The sequence below is a fragment of the Trichomycterus rosablanca genome, chromosome 27, assembly GCF_030014385.1.
Source record: "Trichomycterus rosablanca isolate fTriRos1 chromosome 27, fTriRos1.hap1, whole genome shotgun sequence".
NCBI classification, from domain to species: domain Eukaryota; kingdom Metazoa; phylum Chordata; class Actinopteri; order Siluriformes; family Trichomycteridae; genus Trichomycterus; species Trichomycterus rosablanca.
The window spans coordinates 10462197-10482984 of record NC_086014.1 but is presented as its reverse complement, the minus strand read 5'-3'; the positions used below and the strand labels follow the sequence as shown (position 1 = coordinate 10482984).

The following is a 20788-nucleotide window of genomic DNA, read 5'->3' as shown; positions in this document are numbered from 1 at the left end:
AAATATCAAAACAAAAAATGTACACAGTATATAGCATGTTACCCTATATGTTACCTCATTTAATAAGTCATAGCACCTTCTAGAGGGAAACATTAAAACAAAATTAAAGAAATATTATTTTACTACAATTTAGTTGTTAAAAGTTACATGATGGCTGTAAAAGTGGCTCAAAAAAGTGTTTGGAGGTTTGGTATATGGGCCCTATATAAAACTCAATAATGCTAATTAAATAAATACTATGATTTTACACTGAATCATACAAAATGCTAACATTTAAAGAAAGGCTGGGTCATAATTTCTTTTAAGCAGGTTCTTATGGTCAGATGGGTGCTGGTGCTCCTTTAAGACAATGTAATAGGACTCTAGATGAGGTCAGTGTTTATGGAGTGTATTAGTAGTTTGCTGAATACACAAAACAGGAGCATGATTTTGGACCTGATTATTACTGCACATTAGTAATAAACTGACAAAATACAACAGGGTGTGAAGGTTGGTTAGGGTCAACTTAAAATACTATTAATTACTTGTGGCACACTGTACAACCAAGAGTTACCAGCCATGACCAGTACATGTTTTCCTACCCTCATGTAGGACGCCACTGAAAGTGCTTCTGGAATTTCCAAAGATCATTCTGACTGCTTCATGAGTATCAGTTCCACACACCTTCCACATACAGGAAAGAGGGCAAAGTGTCAAGTCTTTTCACACAGACAGAAACTAGTAGTCTGGCCAGACACACACAGTGAGCAGACACAGCTGGCACACAGCTCTTATAAGCACATATTAAGAGATTACACACAGACCCTGTAGCCCTGGCATGTTGCCATGTAGACGGATTAAAAACACTGATGGCGAGACCTTTTATCTTTAGTCAAATACAATGACGGCTCTCTGCACCTACCACCGTTCTGTATTCCTACTGCAGGTTTGGCTCATTACATACAGCCAAGTAAGTTAATACTATGTACTTATGTATATTTAAATTAGCTTAAACTGTTAATAGTGGTAAATTTAACTGTGCAAGGCACTGCTTTTTATATCATTAGGTTTTTATTTTGCTTACTTGGTACAGATGCCCCTCTTCATCTGGCATGAGATCACAAACCAAAAAGCTCAAGCTTATAAATTAGATAATGAATATATAGCTTTTTTCCAAAAAAGTGAGATTTCTTAACAGTTCTCATTTGAGAGGACCTATTCTATCCTATTACTGTTCAAACAACAAGGATTTTCTTGTTTTTTTCTTTAAAGAAAAAGATATTGAAAAATAAGCACATGTAAACTGAAATTTATAAAATTCCATTAATAGTTCACTGTACATAAAAGAAACAAAATGATTCCAAACTAAAATATATAGTACATATATTGAAAAAAATATATGATTATATTCACCAAAATAAAAGCTGTACTGTAAGTGTAATACACACTCTCTCTTTGAGAAGAACATGTAAAAGTGCTGCTTAAAGTGTTTTTTAAAAGGCTCTATTTCCTATGTACTCATGGCTTTTTAGATTGTTACCTCTCAGTTCCTGAAGTATCTTTCTTTTCTTTTATCTGTTAGACTGCTTTTTTCACTGCTATGCCTCTTTCTACGACTCGCTGGAGCATCGGATGGAGGGGGAGCCCATCTGGGTGAGCACCTTGTCCAGCCACTGCAGAGGTCCGTTCAGGTGCAGCTCTATCCAGCAGGGGGTGCTAGTGACTGTCTGTCGCCTGGACAATAAATAATACAGAGCTTATAGGCACTGCTGCAAAGCTGCTACACACAAATTCGTGTCTAGACTAAAGGGGAAAGCATAATTTTTAGGCATTTCATTTAATTAAAATGTGTATAATGTCCTTTTTCCACTGATGAAAGAAAAAAAACTGTTCATATATCAACACAATGTGATATTATATGTATTTTATAGAAATGTGGCGATTGGGTGGTGCAGCTTCCAGAGATCTAGGGATGTGGGATTCGAATCTCAGCTGTGCTATCGGCCATGGCTGAAACAGTCTAGCAAGTGGGAGGTGCTGGTCCCAAGCCCGGATAAAAAAATAGGAGGTTGCATCAAGAGCGGCATACCGTGTACAAACACCACTGCTACTGGCTGGTGAAGGGGGTGTGTGCTAGTCTGCAGCCCTCCTAGGCCAGTATGGGTATAAAGGAAAATTTAGTCACATTCAGTCTGCACACGAGCTTACCTCACTCAAAGTAAAACCCAGAGCACTGTCTTTAGGCAGACAAGAGATCAGAACCCAGGCTTAATTTTACACACGAGGTACCAAACATGAGGTCCAAATGGTAAAAGAGCAAAGGTAAACACACCCTCAAAAGCCAATAATACAATACAGATTACATTAATTAAGAAATAAGAAGCTTAATGCTTCTGGTGGCTTTTAGAAAGTAAAGCCACAGTGTTAAAGTCAACAATCAACAAACGAGATGGTCTTGTTGGACAAATGATCAAAATTGGCTGATTATTTGTAATATTGTAATTATAGTTTTAGCTATTACTGTACAGTCCTAATATAGGTGTGGGCTACACTGATGGCAGTGTGTCTGGAATTGAGCTCAGTCTTAAGGCACCACACGACTCCAACAGGGAAGACCATCAGGACCATCAGAACTGCCAAATACTTTCTCCTACATTCCACACCGCTTACACAATGGCCTGTCTCTTTCTCTCCGTTTTATACACACATTTTGTTTAAGGTCTCTGACACCTAGATTTTCTGCTCTGTGTAACTCCTTGATGGATAATTAGTTTTTCATTTGTTCTCAAGTCTTCACCCATTTTCTAACAAAAACAAACACACAGCAATGATAAATTAAATTGTGTTTTTTTTTCCGGTGTCTGTAATTCAGTTTTAATAGCTGCTTTGACATTTCAGGATATGTTCAACCAACGAGCAGCGCACATTCTTCTCCTTCCTTAGTGTCTCTCAGTGTCTGTCAGTGCAGACAGTTAATAATCTAGTCTCAGTGCAGACTGCTACTTTCTGCAAAGCTATTTAACTCCTTCACATCTCTAAATGACGCTTAAAAACAGCCTTGAGTTGTCGGCAGCTCCTTCGAAACTACTGTAAATTCAGATCAAAGGCAAATGAGAGGAAGTGAGAGGTGGTGTAGGACTGATTAAGTGGGATAAAAAGCACGATCCAAAACATCAGATGAAAAGATAGATAAAGTACTATTTGAAAAGGATGTGTATCTGAATATGCACTACAGTGTGTGTGTGTGTGTGTGTGTGTGTGTGTGTGTGTGTGTGCGCATATTGAGGGTGTTTAACCAGTTTTGCTTTTGTAATTAAACATAAACTTACTTTGAGGTGACACTTATTTTATAAGCATACTATACAAAGGAAATTATTTTGTTGTTTTATACACTTTATCACCCCAATATACCCCTGTATTTATTAATTAAAAAGAACCCCCACAGCCCCCTGGCTGACCACATTGAGTGTTTTACCACCACTTTATCCTGGACAGGGTCCGACTCATTGGACAAAAGGTAGGAAACCCAAATCAACGCTCCCCCACTTCCCAGACAGGTCACCGGTCCATCACAGGGCAGACACACACACACTCACACTTAGGGCAATTTCTAGTAGCTCCAATTGGCCTGACTACGTCTTGGCCCGACATTGCTACCCACTGCGCCACCATGCCGCCCTTAAAATACATTGTGCTTGTAAATCTAAAGTGTGTGTTTGATTTAGATTTTTGGTGTCTGGACTTTTAAGCGGTATCCAACCCCTATTGTTTGTATTCCGTATCATATCGTAGAAGTTGTCTATCGTTACACCCCTAGGTAGGTGGTGTATATATTTTTTTATATTTTTAAATGTGTACGGTAATTATTTTTACAGATTTATGATTACTAGCTTCTTATTAAACTTACAGGAATGGTGATCATAAAGTTTACAGTTTAAGCAGACTTTTAAAAACGTGTTATAGGAAAATGTTGAAATGTTTGGGAATCAACCATGCAACCAAAATGTCTATTTTTACCTTCTTTTTTCTTTTTAAAAATCTTTTATTCCCTCACTCTTACTCACCCTTTCATTATGGTGCATTTCCCAGTGGAAATCAATAAATGGTTTCAATTATGGCTTTGGGTTTTCCTTTTCCGGCAAAAAGATTAGTCACGAGAGACGGTATGAAAAAAATACACAGACGGTGAGAGTGGAAAGGGTGCAGACCGGGAAAGTGTGACACTTCTGGGAGCACGGTGGATGTGTGTTTTTGGAGTGGTGTGACCTGCTAACATAGACCTAACAGTTTACATGAGTGGCGTGTTGACATAGGGCTCGTCCAGCGGCTTCGTTTAACGAGGAAGCACCAAAAGCAGGTCAGTCGAAACCAGACAGCTCGGGCAAACAGCTGGTTCACACACCACCAGGTCTCATCCAACTCATACAGTCATTCAGCACGACTGCGTTTAAATGAATTAGCCTAGCACTACCGGGCTTATTCTTACTGATTTTAACCAGAAATAGAAAAAAAAAAACACTGGACATGAAGTTACTGTAATGATTTCAATAAATAAATACTAATTATTACCAGAATGGGTGTGTGCATGTGTGTGTGTGTCTGCCCTGCGATGGACTGGCGCCCCGTCCAGGGTGTTACTGTGTGCCTTGTGACCATTGAAAAGCTGGGATAGGCTCCAAAGGAAACCAAAATCAACACTCCCCCCACTTCCCAGACAGGTCGCTAGTCCATGACAGGGCAGACACACACACACACACACACTCACACACTCAGGGTAATTTCTAGTAGCTTCAATTGGCCTTATCGCATATTTTGGCCTGACCTACTACGCCACCATGCCACCCTCAAAATACATTGTGCATGCAAACCTAATGTGGGTGTTTGATTTAGATTTTTGGTGTCTGAACTGTCCTGTAGCATTAAGGCTCAGTGTTTTTGAAGTACTCACCTGTACTCAGCTCCCCAGCCCTTGACGAAACTCATGCGGATCGTGCACATGCGGGTCAGCTGATACACTGCCTCGAAGCCTTGGTTCACTGACTGGGCCAAAAGGGCAGCAAACTCCTGATTATTGAAAATTTTCAAGTTACAACCTGAGGAAACAATAACACCGATATTAGATACAACTTGGATTAATCACAAACTAAAAGATAACAAAAATGGATTCAAGTTTGAGTACTATGAACATAATCAAGACATAGTCAAATCTACTAATCTCATTTCTATTAATCGCTTTATCGTGTGAAGGGTCACGGCGGGTGAGGTTTCACTGAAAAACACTAGGTGCAAGGGAGGAATATCCTGGACAGGACGCAAATTTATCAGAGGGCTTCAGCCATTAACACACCTGTGCCCAGGACATAGCCAATCATGTCTGTGTAGACGTCAGCTCAAACCTGGATCTCAGTATTTACTTTATATTTAACAAACTGGTGCATAACTACCAAAATCAGTAAAAACAGAAAACAGAAGGACCACAAATGGAGAGGGGTCAACTCTTAAATTTTTGTAAGCTGTATATACAATTACTAAAATAAACAAGATGCTAATAGTAAAAAAAACTGATGCCAGTTATTGATAAAGTTCGTCAGACCTGGTGGAATCTTGCAGACGGTGGCAGGGTGCCATCCGTATCGCTGGTTGCAATTTGGACTTTGAACAAAGATGGCACTGTCACTGAGACACTCAGCAAACACCTCACCTCCGATGTAGTATAAACGCACGCCCCGCCCTGGGGAAGACACAAGTAGACAAAAGTGATATTTTAGTCTGAAAGGACATACGTCGAATTGCTAAACTTGGGGCTGTGCATACCGATGTGTCTCCGTGTGAGCTCAACAGCAGCGTTGCGATTGATATTGGACAGCAGGCCCAGACAAAAGCGCTCCGAGTTGGACGGATCGGTAAAGCCATCTACCGTGAGAGAAGGCTGAGAGGCATGGAAGATCTCGCCAACCCGCTGGTTTAGCTCATAGTATGATATGGAGCACCAGAACACCGGTTCACAATATGTGACAGGCTGCAGGTCTAACAGGGATAGAGAGAAAAGACAAAGACAGTGATGGTAAAAAGGTTAAAAAAGTGAATATTAATGAGACAGATGTTAAGGGTATGTGTTGATTCCCAGAAGTGAAACATTTAAGTGCAGTGGAAACACTAGCACAACTTGGGACCAGAAAATTACTGCCTTATGGTTACGTTTGGTAAACACACCACATTTCCTCTAACCGCTTCAAAAAATAGACAAGAATTTACAAAAGAAAGAAAAGGTTCCCGGATACAGGCAGGACAACAAAGCCCATATCTGCAGTATGAGGAAGTGCAGTATTTATTATTCTAGCAACAAGTGGGAACCCAAGCTTCCAGTTTTATCCCCACATCAGAAAATAAGAGACAGGATACTGTTCTGCATGTGAAGAGTGTGTTGTGTTTGTCCAAGTACTGGTACTGAGATCAAACCGGGCGGAGACAAACGCTTTATTCAGCTGTGGCTTCCTCTGGGGCAGTCACCACAAACTAGAACTTAAGTCACATGTGCAAAAGAACTCAAATACATATACACACACACACACCACAGCTGCGGTCATATGTACACAACCACACATTTTCTGAGATCTTACCCAAGTTACTGGGTGCTGGAGATAATGAGTTGGGTGACAGGTTCGGAGATCCTACAAATAGAAAGCAATATTATCACACATGAAATAATTTCATTTAATAATCAAACAAGACAGAATAGACATTACTAAAAGTAAAAACCTATTTAAAACTATTTACATTTACTGATCAGCCCTTACGGTGTAATTTATTTATTTATTTAATAGAATTTTAATGTATGTTTTACACACCCCGTTACATTGATGACAGAAGCAGGTAGTTACTGGTTACACAAGATTCATCAGCTCACAAGTTTTAATGTCAAACACGGTCATGGACAATTCTGTATCTCTAATCCACCTCACTTGCATGTCTTTGGACTGTGTGAGGAAACCAGAGCTCTCGGAGGAAACCCAAGCAGACCCAGGGAGAACATGCAAACTCCACACAGAAAGGACCTGGACTGCCCCACCTGGGAATCGAACCCAGGACCTTCTTGCTGTGCGGCGACAGTGCTACCCACTGAGCCACCATGCCGCCCGCAAGGTCCATAAAGACGTAGTTTGACAACTTTGGTGTGAAGGATGTCCAGTGGTCTAAATAGGTCTAAAGAAGTCCTGACCTTGATCCTAATGAATTCTTTGATGTTGATTTTAAGCCAGGCCTTGTCCAACATCAGTACCTAAGATCACATATAATCCTGTGACAATGAGTACCAAGTGCCAAAGATACACTCCGAAATTTTGTAGTCAGCCTTCCCAGAAAAGTGGAGGGTGCCACAACAGGAAACAAGCCCAGATAGTTAGCTAGCAGCCTAAGCATGCAGGTTGTGTGACCAAAAGTGTCTTGGTATCAATCATCTAATAGTCACACCATGACAGATTGTCTGAAGCACTTTGTCTATGAACTTTTAACAATGTTAATAATCACCTGTGTCCATGCTAGGGTTCAGCGGATAGTCGTTGGTCTCTCCATCCTCACTGAGGTACCCTGGAGGGGGTGTCTCTGAAACACACATACAGACACAGATTGCAAACAGTTCTACTAAGGTGAGGTGTAAGGACTTTCCTCAGACTAGGGTTCCTGTTAACAGTAAGTTGAGTTTAAACAGCAGCTCAGCACCGCTCAGCCTAAGAAATGGAAAAACTAAATACTTTATTACTGTAACTGACTTCTTCCCCCAAACCTTGAATCAAATACCACTATGACGACGCAAATCCCAAGCACACACTGAGTCGAATCTGCAGAGTAGATGAGCACTTTCCCTTCTGTACAAAAGATTTCTAGCCATTGGATTGAACCCAGGATTCAAAGCAGCTTAGTATTAGTTGTATAAGGACATGGCTTTACAGTAGTACTGTTTAGTCCTGCAGGTTTAATCTACATGTTGCTTGTTATAACACCTACCATATACATTTATGTATGTTGAAATACCTTTTTTGGTTAATCTAAGCCAATTCAAGGTTGTTGTTTAGATCTATTATTTTATTTACAAACTGTGTGAGGTTGATTTGAGTTTATAAAATCCCTTGTAGTTTTTATGAAACTAGTTCACATATCTGTAATTGTGCTGTGCAATGTTCTGGATCTTTTCATTTTGATCTGGTAACACAATGTCTTTGGTATGCACTTATTTGCCTTATGAATTGCCAAACTTCAACGCTGTTATTCATATATACAGTGTATCACAAATGTGAGTACACCCCTCACATTTCTGCAAATATTTTATTATATCTTTTCATGGGACAACACTATAGAAATAAAACTTGGATATAACTTAGAGTAGTCAGTGTACAACTTGTATAGCAGTATAGATTTACTGTCTTCTGAAAATAACTCAACTCACAGCCATTAATGTCTAAATAGCTGGCAACATAAGTGAGTACACCCCACAGTGAACATGTCCAAATTGTGCCCAAAGTGTCAATATTTTGTGTGACCACCATTATTATCCAGCACTGCCTTAACCCTCCTGGGCATGGAATTCACCAGAGCTGCACAGGTTGCTACTGGAATCCTCTTCCACTCCTCCATGATGACATCACGGAGCTGGTGGATGTTAGACACCTTGAACTCCTCCACCTTCCACTTGAGGATGCGCCACAGGTGCTCAATTGGGTTTAGTCCATCACCTTTACCTTCAGCTTCCTCAGCAAGGCAGTTGTCATCTTGGAGGTTGTGTTTGGGGTCGTTATCCTGTTGGAAAACTGCCATGAGGCCCAGTTTTCGAAGGGAGGGGATCATGCTCTGTTTCAGAATGTCACAGTACATGTTGGAATTCATGTTTCCCTCAGTGAACTGCAGCTCCCCAGTGCCAGCAACACTCATGCAGCCCAAGACCATGATGCTACCACCACCATGCTTGACTGTAGGCAAGATACAGTTGTCTTGGTACTTCTCACCAGGGCGCCGCCACACATGCTGGACACCATCTGAGCCAAACAAGTTTATCTTGGTCTCGTCAGACCACAGGGCATTCCAGTAATCCATGTTCTTGGACTGCTTGTCTTCAGCAAACTGTTTGCGGGCTTTCTTGTGCGTCAGCTTCCTTCTGGGATGACGACCATGCAGCACTGACAGGCTGACCTCCCACGTCTTCAACCTCTGCAGCAATGCTGGCAGCACTCATGTGTCTATTTTTTAAAGCCAACCTCTGGATATGACGCCGAACACGTGGACTCAACTTCTTTGGTCGACCCTGGCGAAGCCTGTTCCGAGTGGAACCTGTCCTGGAGAACCGCTGTATGACCTTGGCCACCATGCTGTAGCTCAGTTTCAGGGTGTTAGCAATCTTCTTATAGCCCAGGCCATCTTTGTGGAGAGCAACAATTCTATTTCTCACATCCTCAGAGAGTTCTTTGCCATGAGGTGCCATGTTGAATATCCAGTGGCCAGTATGAGAGAATTGTACCCAAAACACCAAATTTAACAGCCCTGCTCCCCATTTACACCTGGGACCTTGACACATAACACCAGGGAGGGACAACGACACATTTGGGCACAATTTGGACATGTTCACTGTGGGGTGTACTCACTTATGTTGCCAGCTATTTAGACATTAATGGCTGTGTGTTGAGTTATTTTCAGAAGACAGTAAATCTACACTGCTATACAAGCTGTACACTGACTACTCTAAGTTATATCCAAGTTTCATGTCTATAGTGTTGTCCCATGAAAAGATATAATGAAATATTTGCAGAAATGTGAGGGGTGTACTCACTTTTGTGATACACTGTATATATTTTTTCACAGTACCACGGTGGGGTAGCTGGAAAACTGGAAGCTGCACAGCAACATCGATTCTGGAAAACAATGTTTAATCTTTACCTGAGATCACCTTGAGTGTCACATTTTTATGCATTGGTTTCTAACTAATAGTTGTTTTTTTTCAACCACCCAAACCAAGCTGCTTCTGCTTCTGGCTGCCTTAAATGATTACATTAACGAAGACAACATCAGAAATGCAATCATTTGAAATGTACAGTGTGGTCAAAAAGTATTTAGTCAGCCACTGATTGTGCAGGTTCTCCTACTTAGAAAGATGAGGGAGGTCTGTAATTTTCATCATAGGTACACTTCAACTATGAGAGACAAAATGAGAAAAATTGTAGGATTTTTAAAGAATTTATTTGTAAATTATGGTGGAAAATAAGTATTTGGTCAATAACAAACAAGCAAGATTTCTGGCTCTCACAGACCTGTAACTTCTTTAAGAAGCTCTTCTGTCCTCCACTCGTTACCTGTATTAATGGCACCTGTTTGACCTCGTTATCTGTATGAAAGACACCTGTCCACAGCCTCAAACAGTCAGACTCCAAACTCAACCATGGCCAAGACCAAAGAGCTGTCGAAGGACACCAGGAAGAAAATTGTAGACCTGCACCAGGCTGGGAAGAGTGAATCTACAATAGGCAAGCAGGTTGGTGTGAATAAATCAACTGTGGGAACAATTGTAAGAAAATGGAAGACATACAAGACCGTTGATAATCTCCCTTGGGGTCAAGATCTCATCCCGTGGGGTCAAAATGATCATGAGAACGGTGAGCAAAAATCCCAGAACTACACGGAGGGACCTGATGAATGACCTGCAGAGAGCTGGGACCAAAGTAACAAAGGCTACCATCAGTAACACTACGCCGAGAGGGACTCAAATCCTGCAGTGCCAGGCGTGTCCCCCTGCTTAAGCCAGTACATGTCCAGGCCCGTCTGAAGTTTGCCAGAGAGCATATGGATGATCCAGAAGAGGATTGGGAGAATATCATGTGGTCAGATGAAACCAAAATGGAACTTTTTGGTAAAAACTCAACTCGTCGTGTTTGGAGGAAAAAGAAGAACCCAAGAACACCATACCTACTGTGAAGCATGGGGGTGGAAACATCATGCTTTGGGGCTGTTTTTCTGCAAAGGGGACAGGACGACTGATCCGTGTTAAGGGAAGAATGAACGGGGCCATGTATCGTGAGATTTTAAGCCAAAACCTCCTTCCATCAGTGAGAGCATTGAAGATGGAACGTGGCTGGGTCTTCCAGCATGACAATGATCCCAAACACACCGCTCGGGCAACGAAGGAGTGGCTCCGTAAAAAGCATTTCAAGGTCCTGGAGTGGCCTGGCCAGTCTCCAGACCTCAACCCCACAGAAAATTTGTGGAGTCCGTGTTGCCCAGCAACAGCCCCAAAACATCACTGCTCTAGAGGAGATCTGCATGGAGGAATGGGCCAAAATACCAGCTACAGTGTGTGCAAACTTGGTGAAGACTTACAGAAAACGTTTGACCTCTGTCATTGCCAACAAAGGTTATGTTACAAAGTATTGAGTTGAACTTTTGTTATTGACCAAATACTTATTTTCCACCATAATTTACAAATAAATTCTTTAAAAATCCTACAATGTGATTTCCTGGATTTTTTTTTCTCATTTTGTCTCTCATAGTTGAAGTGTAGCTATGATGAAAATTACAGACCTCTCTCATCTTTCTAAGTAGGAGAACTTGCACAATCAGTGGCTGACTAAATACTTTTTGACCCCACTGTACTTGGGGTGGTTGTTAAATAAATGTATAGCATAATAAACAGTAAGTACTAGGGTGCGCAGGTAAATGTACCATGCAGGGTCTGCCAATTTCTTAGGGTTGTAGTAGCTCTCTTTCCTGGCAGGCTTGGAGAGGACTAAGGAAATGTTCACCCTGCACTACACTGTCTCTTTGTCTCTCTCTGCCTTTGTCTGTCAGTCTGACAGCCTTCACCAGTCTTAGTAGACATGGCTTATACTGTAAGACCTTAAAGATAAATTCCTGCTCAAGCATTATGTGTGTATGATGCTATAAGGCCAGCTACTGAAATACATGTCTTTATATGCAATCTGAAATAGGCTTCTGTCCTATATAACAGGGTTTTTCAAATAGGTTGCAGAGAAAAACAATAATAACACACACACACACACACACACACAGAGACTCCCATTCATGCTAATACCTGCAATATAGTTGCTAGAAGGCTCGATGCCAGCTGGAAAGTTTGTGTTTTCAGGAATGGAGTTACTGTAGTCATCCAGAGGAGGGAACTCACTGGGTATCTCAGGGTGGCGAGGGACCAACACGGGTGGAAGAACTACAGAAAAAGAGAGATTCTGGCAACCAATTCTATGGGATTACCACATGCGTATTTCATTCATGCAAAAGTAGCAGCAATGCACCTTTAAAGCAAGGTGATTTTCTATTCTAGCTATGATGTAGTTACTCATAGTACATATGTTGAATGGCAGAATACAGATCTGAATGAATGTAACTTTACCTGGAGTCTCTACACGCTGATAGTGGTAGGGGTTCACACAAACCTCATCCTTCTTCATGTGAAAGGCAAACTCACACAGCTCTATGGCTCTCAGCTCGTGGTGAGACTGCAGGTCCGGCCAGCGCCAAAGCCGGCAATATATGACGTGAGGAAGACCTTTCCTATGAGAAACCTGCAACCTCCCATCAAGAGACCTAACAGACAGAGACAAAGAAATCAGATAATTACTGGTTACACAAGATTCATCAGTTCAAGTTTAATGTCAAACACAGTCATGGACAATTTTGTATCTCCAATTCACCTCACTTGCATGTCTTTGGACTATGGAAAACACCTGAGCTCCGGATGAGAACCACGCAGACACGGGGAGAACATGCAAACTCCACAGAGAAAAGGCACGGACCTTCCTGCTATGAGGTGACAGTCCTACCCAGAGTCACCGTGCCACCAGTTTAATTAATATTAATGGTAATGTAACAGTAATAAACATGCATCATGCAAATGTGTTTATACTTACAAAACACAATTTAGTTGGTCAAAGGTCAATTATAGCTTGTTTTAACATAATCTGTGGTGAAATTCAGAGCAGTATGAGTGTATTTCAACTATAAGATGTTAGGACTAAAGAAAAAAAAGAAACCCTATAGCCCTCTAAATTTGTAGCCCCTCCACTCCACAAATGCATTATGCATGACATTATGCATTAGATATGCATTACAACCCTCTCACCCCATGGACGTTTGAATGCGAGACCGAGTGAGAGAGAGACTGACAGAGAACGTTATCCTAGTTTAGCGAAGTTTTTATTTACACTTCAAAGCGCAGACACCATTCATGTCACAAGCGCTTGCTATATGTTTTTAACAATGGTAAAATACTTACAATGTTTAGCGAGAATGCTGCAATAAGCAGGAATGTCAAACAGTCGAACCTATACCTGCATACAGAGCAATCATCTAAAAGTTTCTTTCAGATAGATTCTTAGATTTACCTTGGCATTGCAGCGCTCAGACAACATTGTCAGTAGAAATACTGTGGGCGAAGCTGACTTTGAAAAGTGATGCTATTGATTTTGCTCTGTGGGGAAAGTTGTTATACAACATTGTGGTGTAAATTGACACACACACACACACACACACACACACACACACACACACATACAGAGAAAAGGTTTGCCCTACTTCTTCGAAATCAGCTTAGTCCAATAAAGCGTCATCTGAACAGAGAGAGGAATCAGATTTGGTTGAAAGGAAAAGTGAGGGAGGGAAACAGAGGATTGGGAGCTGATTTAAAACAAAGAAGAATGACAGCAATGGCACCACGGTTTAAAGTCGATCACTTCTCTTTTCAACATGTGTACAGACATCCAAAATACCTTGATTAATCCACTGCTACTGTTAAGGAGGCTTAACCATGGAATAACAATACAGTAGCTAAAATACCAAATTACTGAACTAACCTGAAAATGAAGCCTAAGAAATCAATAAACGAAACCAAACGAAAAAAAAGCCACCGCCAGAAGCAAGACTCGAGAGTAGAAGACTGACTGGTGACCCAGAAACACCGCATACCACATGATGCAATAGCCAGAAAACTCAGGAACCAGTTTTTTAAAATTCTCATACATTTATTTTGTGTTCAGCTTTTTCGTAACAAAACTACATCTATATGTGTCGTTGAAAGTTAGACTTTATATTGGCTACAGATCTGGTTTATACATAATGATGTGTGTGCAGCTCTGTTAATCGACTCCTACAGAATAACTAATATCAGTTGTTCAGTTGATCAGTTCTAAAAGAGGCTGTATTCATTTGACTAATTAATCTTACATGTTCTGTCTATTTAACTGGCTTCCTAATTTACAACAGCTTAAACAATTAATATTTTTTTTCTTTTTATGCTATCCTTGTTGTATAAAACATAAAACAGAAAGCATGTCAGTGCTTATAGTTTGACTAATAGTTTTAGTGTTTTGTCAAACTTTAAAAAATATATGGACCTATTTCTTTCCAAAATAAGTCTCTTTTAACTCTGTGAAAAACTGGCTTCTCCTCTTGGCGGGCTCTAGTTTTTTCCAGCTTCTGCTAAAGTCATCAGGACCATTATTGTGTAACTAAATACTGAACTGGAGTCTGATCCACAGGTGATATTAATGACCAGCTAAAGAAAGATTATAGAGGCCCAATCTCATGGAAGCAGAATATGTAGGACTTGAGTCAAAAAAGTCCAGGCAGTATCCTCAGCACTAGAATGTATGCTGGGTTTTGAAAGTTTGTTGAGGATTCTACCCAACTGAATTAACTAGCTGCTAAAATAATAAAAGTAAGCATTAAATCCTGACAGTTTGAACACAACCAGACCAAAATCCGTTTTGCTGGGCACCCGCGTGGCTGGACGTTGGGCTGTATTTAGTGATGGCAACTTAAGTCTGCAATGTAGTTGAAGAAAATTACAAAAATAGTTCTACAGAGGTAGGTATGCATACCTGTGTAAAATGTTATGCGTGCAAAGCAAGTTTGGAGCTCCCACCTTATGGCCATGTGATGGTCTGTGCTACTCACTATGTGCACATTCCCCGTTTTGCTGTCTGCAGACTTCAGAAAGTCTCTGAAACAGTGTAAACAAACATTAAGACACGCCCTACGAGCAAACCCTTCCCCATGTCAAACGCACACCCTCGCACACTTCTGAAGCACTTGACAGATTGAAAGTCACGCTATTTTGGTGCGTCAGTCTGGGAGTGGTGGGGGTAGGATGTGTGCTTGTTGGCCGTGATGACAGAGCATCACAAAGCGGGCTTGTTGTCTACGCTGCAGTCTGTTAATTATCGCGGCAGATATGAAGGCGGCGAGCGGCTTTCTAAACCTTTAACCCCAGCAGCAACCACAAACCAAGCAGCAGCCCACACCCTCCCCCGGCTACGCGCGGCATTTTTTCGGGATGACTAACCCAGCCTTTACGACGGAGAGTCTGTGCGTGCACACACGGACTTACACAGTTGGTCAGATCCAACCACACAAATGACCGCAGATTTGCATGTTTGGATAGCTCATACACACTGGGGCAGTCAATACAATTGCAGTAAGGACAATGGGACTGATGTGAAGCACCAGTGTGACTATTATAAGATTATTTAAGTTAATCATGACTGTGAGGTGACCACAATCACAAGTCAGGTATTCCATGATTGTACTGCCATATTAATGTGTGTATCATACGTTGATGTTAAATATCAATATTTAACTGAGCATGTCCCCCTTTTCCAGAAATTTGGTTTGTAAATAAATTAACCTACATTATAACAAGAATATTCATCCAATACTATAACATTATAATATTAACATTAAGTTTACTGAAAAATGTACATTATCAGGACTAATGTAAGGTGAAAAAGGAACTCTGTTTAAATGGCTCCTTATCACCGAATGACTTGTATTCATCTAACAATCACTATGTAAAACTATTTGACTATCCACTTGAACCCAGAAGTTCAACAGCATTAAGCACTTTGCATCACTGCACCTTGTACTTTCACTGGCACACAGGAACTACAGGACCTGCAACAGACATGTTGACTTTACTGTCTGCCACCTCTGAACAAGACCTCTGAGTCATCTTTCATCTCTCGCAGACAACCTTCGCTTAGATACGGGCCACCCACACAAAAAAACACCCGGCAGATCACTTACAACCCAACAATATCTGATCAAACACAGTTTTATCAAACGCAGTCTCAAGTACCAGGAAGATCAACACGATGCCAGACGTATCCTCGGGGCGCAGACGGATTTGACCTTGAGGAGAATGCAGAAGTATAGACACGACGGCAGTCGTCTCTCGGCTGTGCTCGCTGATAACCCTGCTAAAGCACGATGAGAGAGATGCAGAGCAAGAACACACTTTTAGAAGTGTCAAAGCTGTCATAGGTTTCAAACATTACAGAGCACAATCCAGATATCCAGAAGATTGAACCTAGTTCTGGGTTGAAACGGCGGGGAAGTCCCCATTGGCAGAGTATTTGATACCCATAAAGTAAAGTTTCCTGAAAGCAGAGTTTCAGGTTTCCCCCACTGATTTACCTCGCAATCTAACTCACGAGTCCATAAGTTAAATCAGGTGTGTTTAAGAGCAGAGAAAGCCGTGGGCGTCTAGAACTGAACGTGAGAATTCCTGCCTTGAAGAAATACCACAAGTATTTTCCACTTACTATATGTACACTAGGCTAACACTGTAACATTCACAAATGCAAATGTCTTCTCACTATTAAGTACCCATTCATAAATTTGCCATGTAAATAATGTAAATATGTAAAACTACCATATAAAATGAATTTGGAGGTGGCCCAGCATTCTAAAATGCTTGCCCACTCTTAAAGGACCCAGTTATAAGTCCCAGTGAGGCTACAGGCCTAATCAGGCACTTTACATACACAATTGGTTGTGTCTGAGGTAATGAGAAGGCCGGGTGGGGAGTGACCTCTTTACTGCTGCAGCAGAGACTTCTGATGTCTGGTCGAGGCATCAGCATGAGAGGTGGAGGAATATTGAGAGCACAGCATGATCCTTCAGTGGTGTTAAAACTCTCTGGAAGGATTCTTCATGTGTGTTGAAAGCATGTGCTAGTCATCTGCACTTCTCAGCTTAACACTGGTGTTGTGCATGAGGTCACGAAAGCAAAACATAATTGGAAATGACATTAGGGGGAAAAGATGCAAAAAACACAGTATATGTCCATTTGGTCCAAATGTCGCCATCAGATATGGACACTATCTGTTTATCTTAATAAGGCTAAGCTTGTTGTCTGCCCAGGAATGCATTTGACTTTATGATAGGGTAATTCTGTAGATTAAATAAAGCCTTTCCTGTACAACCCAAGAGCTGTTGTGCTTTCATGCTTACTTTCACAACACTGCTGTACCCAACAAGCACAGAGGGCTCGACCACAAAGCCGCAGTCTCACTCCTGAGTGACAAAGACTGATCACTGGCTTCAGGCTTTGCTTTCACTCCTCGAATTCTGGTTTTGAGTCAAACTCAAAAACAACACCACTGCAGGCTAAAGCTTACAGCTCTTTGGCTCAGAATAGAAACACACCTTCTACCAACACCCCAGTACTACAGACTAAAAAGGTTTTTTTTATTTAAAAACTGCTTTTAATGCTAAAAGAAAGATGTCTAATGCATGTAGCTGCGGTCACACAATTTAGTAAAATTTAGTGAAATCAAAGTTTCGACTTTCTAATGTTTTGACCTTTTAATGTGCATGTCTTTTGCATCCTCAGACCACCATGCTACTGTGAAAAATGCAGCCACATGGGCTCTGGAGTATTTCAGAAAACCATCGTCACTTAACACAGTCTGCTGCTACATCAAGAAAGATAACCTGAAACTCTGTTATGCAAAAAGAAAGCCAGACATAAATTCTATGCAGAAATGCTGCCAAGTTCTCTGAGCAGAGACAGAGACGTTAAGACACATCAAGGTAATGTCTCTTGCTGGGAAGTCCATGGTTATTTCAGCAAGACAATGCCAGGCCTCTTTCTGCATGTGCTAAGTACTGCTGAAGTACTGGATAAAGCAAGAATAGGCACAAATTTCATTTGCAAAACTGCAACAATTAGAATCCTTGTTCCTAAATGAATGAACAGTGTGATTAATAGGAAAGGCCAGCATCCACGGTGTCTTAATGTGTACTGCTTGGTATAGCAGGTGGACACCTGAAGTGAGCTTTAAAATGTTCAGAAGATGACAGCTCATGATTCAAACTGAGGCACAAATAGATGACAAAAAACTAAAGCTATGAATACATCTGCAGTTCTCCAATGAGCACCAACTTCAGTAATAATTCTGTCTTTATTTTTTACATCTTGTAAATGCTTATTGGGACTGGATGCTGTAACGGTTCAAGCCATAGTGCAAGCATTAGTGTAACCTTGCTCTAATTAATTAACACAAAAAGTATCAGGCTTATAAACCTTTTTATTTTCAAAACTTCCACATTCTGTACAGTAGCTGGGAAGCTCTGCAGATTAATAAAGGATGTTATATAACATTATCAGGCACTATACCAGGGTGAAAGACTGAGGCAGCCTCTGGTATGTCATTAAAAGGCTTTAAAGCAAATCACAGGTCACTTAAGTTTACTAGATTAAACTCACAGCTTAAATTATATAAAAAAAAGGTTGAACCCACAGTATTTTAATAGTGGTTTATCCAGATATAGATAATATCAGTGTACATTTCAGAATACAAATGTTTTTACACCTTAGTAAAAGAATCCGTGAGGATGTAGAGTACCCAAAACCTAAAGAGATAAATTATGCACTCAATTATGACCATTTTTTTACTTTGTTACAAGCATATATGCAGTACAGCTACTAATGCATGATAAATAAAATAATGATATACAGTAGATACAACCTTCATACTGTATTGGTATAATCCTCAAAAGCTGTTAAATTAAACGGTCACAACTGTAACAAACAGCATCACAGTGGCTCATTGTAACTACACAATGACTTACTGTTGCTAAAACTCTTTCATGTAGCCCGGCATGAACTGTTTGACTAGTGGTTTGCAACATGTGGCCAGTGACACATGGATGTGTGGCATACTCGCCTATTAGGTAGGAAAATAATTAAAACCCTCTATGAATCTGGGATCTGATAATAAACAACACTTTGAGCATTACTGGATCCTGCCTGGACACCAGGACATGGTGCATGGGGCATCACTTACTCACATATTCACAATTTAGACTAGTAAATTTACCTACTGGCAAGTGTGGAACATGGAATATAATAGAAAAGCATTCAAAACTTACAGTGGGGTCTCCAGGACCCGTGTTGCGGTGTGGGATTTCAGCAATACCAATATAAACCAGAGCATCAGTCACTACCTTACTCACTCCCAAAGGCAATTTAGAGACGCCAATTCACCAGCTGTCATTTTAGTTAGGAGGGAACTCTTCAACCTATTATAGAGTGGTTGACTTGCTGTATTTGTAGTTATAGAAAGTGGGAGGAAGCTAAAGTACCTGAAGTACCTGCGTAAACAGTAACCAGAGGTCACATACCTGCTTGCTGCACAATGTATTGGCCTTGATTTTAAATGTATTGCTCATCGGAGGCGGCACGGTGGCTCAGTGGGTAGCACTGTCGCCTCACAGGTCCTGGGTTCGACGTGGGTTTCCTCCGGGAGCTCCGATTTCCTCCCACAGTCCAAAGACATGCAAGTGAGGTGAATTGGAGATGCAAAATTGTCCATGACTGTGTTCGATATAACCTTGTGAACTGATGAATCTTGTGTAATGAGTAACTACCGTTTGTCATGAATGTAACCAAAGAGTGTAAAACATGACGTTAAAATCCTAATAAATAAATAAATTGCCCATCAGCCTTTCAACCAGAGTAGCCAGTTCACCTACTGTTTTTGCTTTTCTAGTTTTGCTTTTCCAACAAATTTGCAAATGCAAACAAACCATTGTTATGTGGCGGAGAACAAACACAAAATTCCAGTTTGCTGTGGTTTTTTTTTTATGGGTGACCCAATTCAATTCACTGAGTATTGTCATAGAGGCCAATACTGGTGTTCAATGATATATGACAGATCTGATCCAGTGGCTTATTTTGTGCAGTAACAGTATTTGATGTTGACTGACAAGACACAGTTTGTGTACTGTGATGCTGGACTTTGATCCTTCTCTCCAGTCACTGTCTGCAGGAAATTTGGCATGTTCTTCACGTGCCTGAGTGTGTGTTTCTTTTATCTGTACTCTGGCTTCTATAAACCACAGTCAAGGTATTCAGGGAGTGTGTAATTATGTGATGCCCAGTAATATTTGTGTATTAAACACTATGATTGAACACATTTGAGATGGTTCTATTTGACACGAGACAAACTACTTGGCCAAATAAACCTCACGCGCACAAGCTTGTTATACAATTGCTGGGGCATCATAACAAACGTGTCAATTCAAATACCGACATGTGTTTTATTTATTATTTAACTTATAAACTTCCTGAGGTAAACAAACAGCTGTCAAACTTGACACACCAGGACACACCAGTACCTGAAGTTAACTTGCTCTTATCTAAGAGGTCTCTGTAGTAAACTATAAGCTACCTGGTGTGTTCATTTGGATGTTTTTCTCAGGTTTCTGAGGTAAATGTTCTTAGACTCACCTCGGAATAGTGATACACTTGGTGTTGGCGTTCTGGGTAGTAATGGCTTTCTCTAGCTCGTCCAGCTGTCCAGTTTTCTTTAGCTTTTTCACCAAACTTTTCACCGCTTTTTCACACCATTTCTCCTCCTGACTGTTCTGCTCTCCCTTCTTCCACCCTAACAGTCTCTTCACTATCGGCGGGGTGAATGGTAAAATAGACATTGTGAAGTTCAGAATTCCTATGTGTACACTTTTAGTC

The 20788-nt window shown here is 40.9% G+C and overlaps 1 protein-coding gene across 1 annotated transcript; it reads right to left on the bottom strand.

The window, feature by feature from the left end:
- Positions 1-1488: 1488 nt before the first annotated feature.
- smad3a (SMAD family member 3a) lies at positions 1489-20788 on the bottom strand. Its single transcript, XM_062989378.1, has 9 exons — positions 20549-20788; positions 12368-12561; positions 12050-12184; positions 7507-7581; positions 6600-6650; positions 5794-6006; positions 5573-5710; positions 4928-5072; positions 1489-1713 (listed from the first exon to the last, which is right to left on the bottom strand). The coding sequence occupies exons 1-9, from the start codon at positions 20749-20751 to the stop codon at positions 1590-1592; spliced, it is 1278 nt and encodes a 425-aa protein (XP_062845448.1). The 5' UTR covers positions 20752-20788; the 3' UTR covers positions 1489-1589.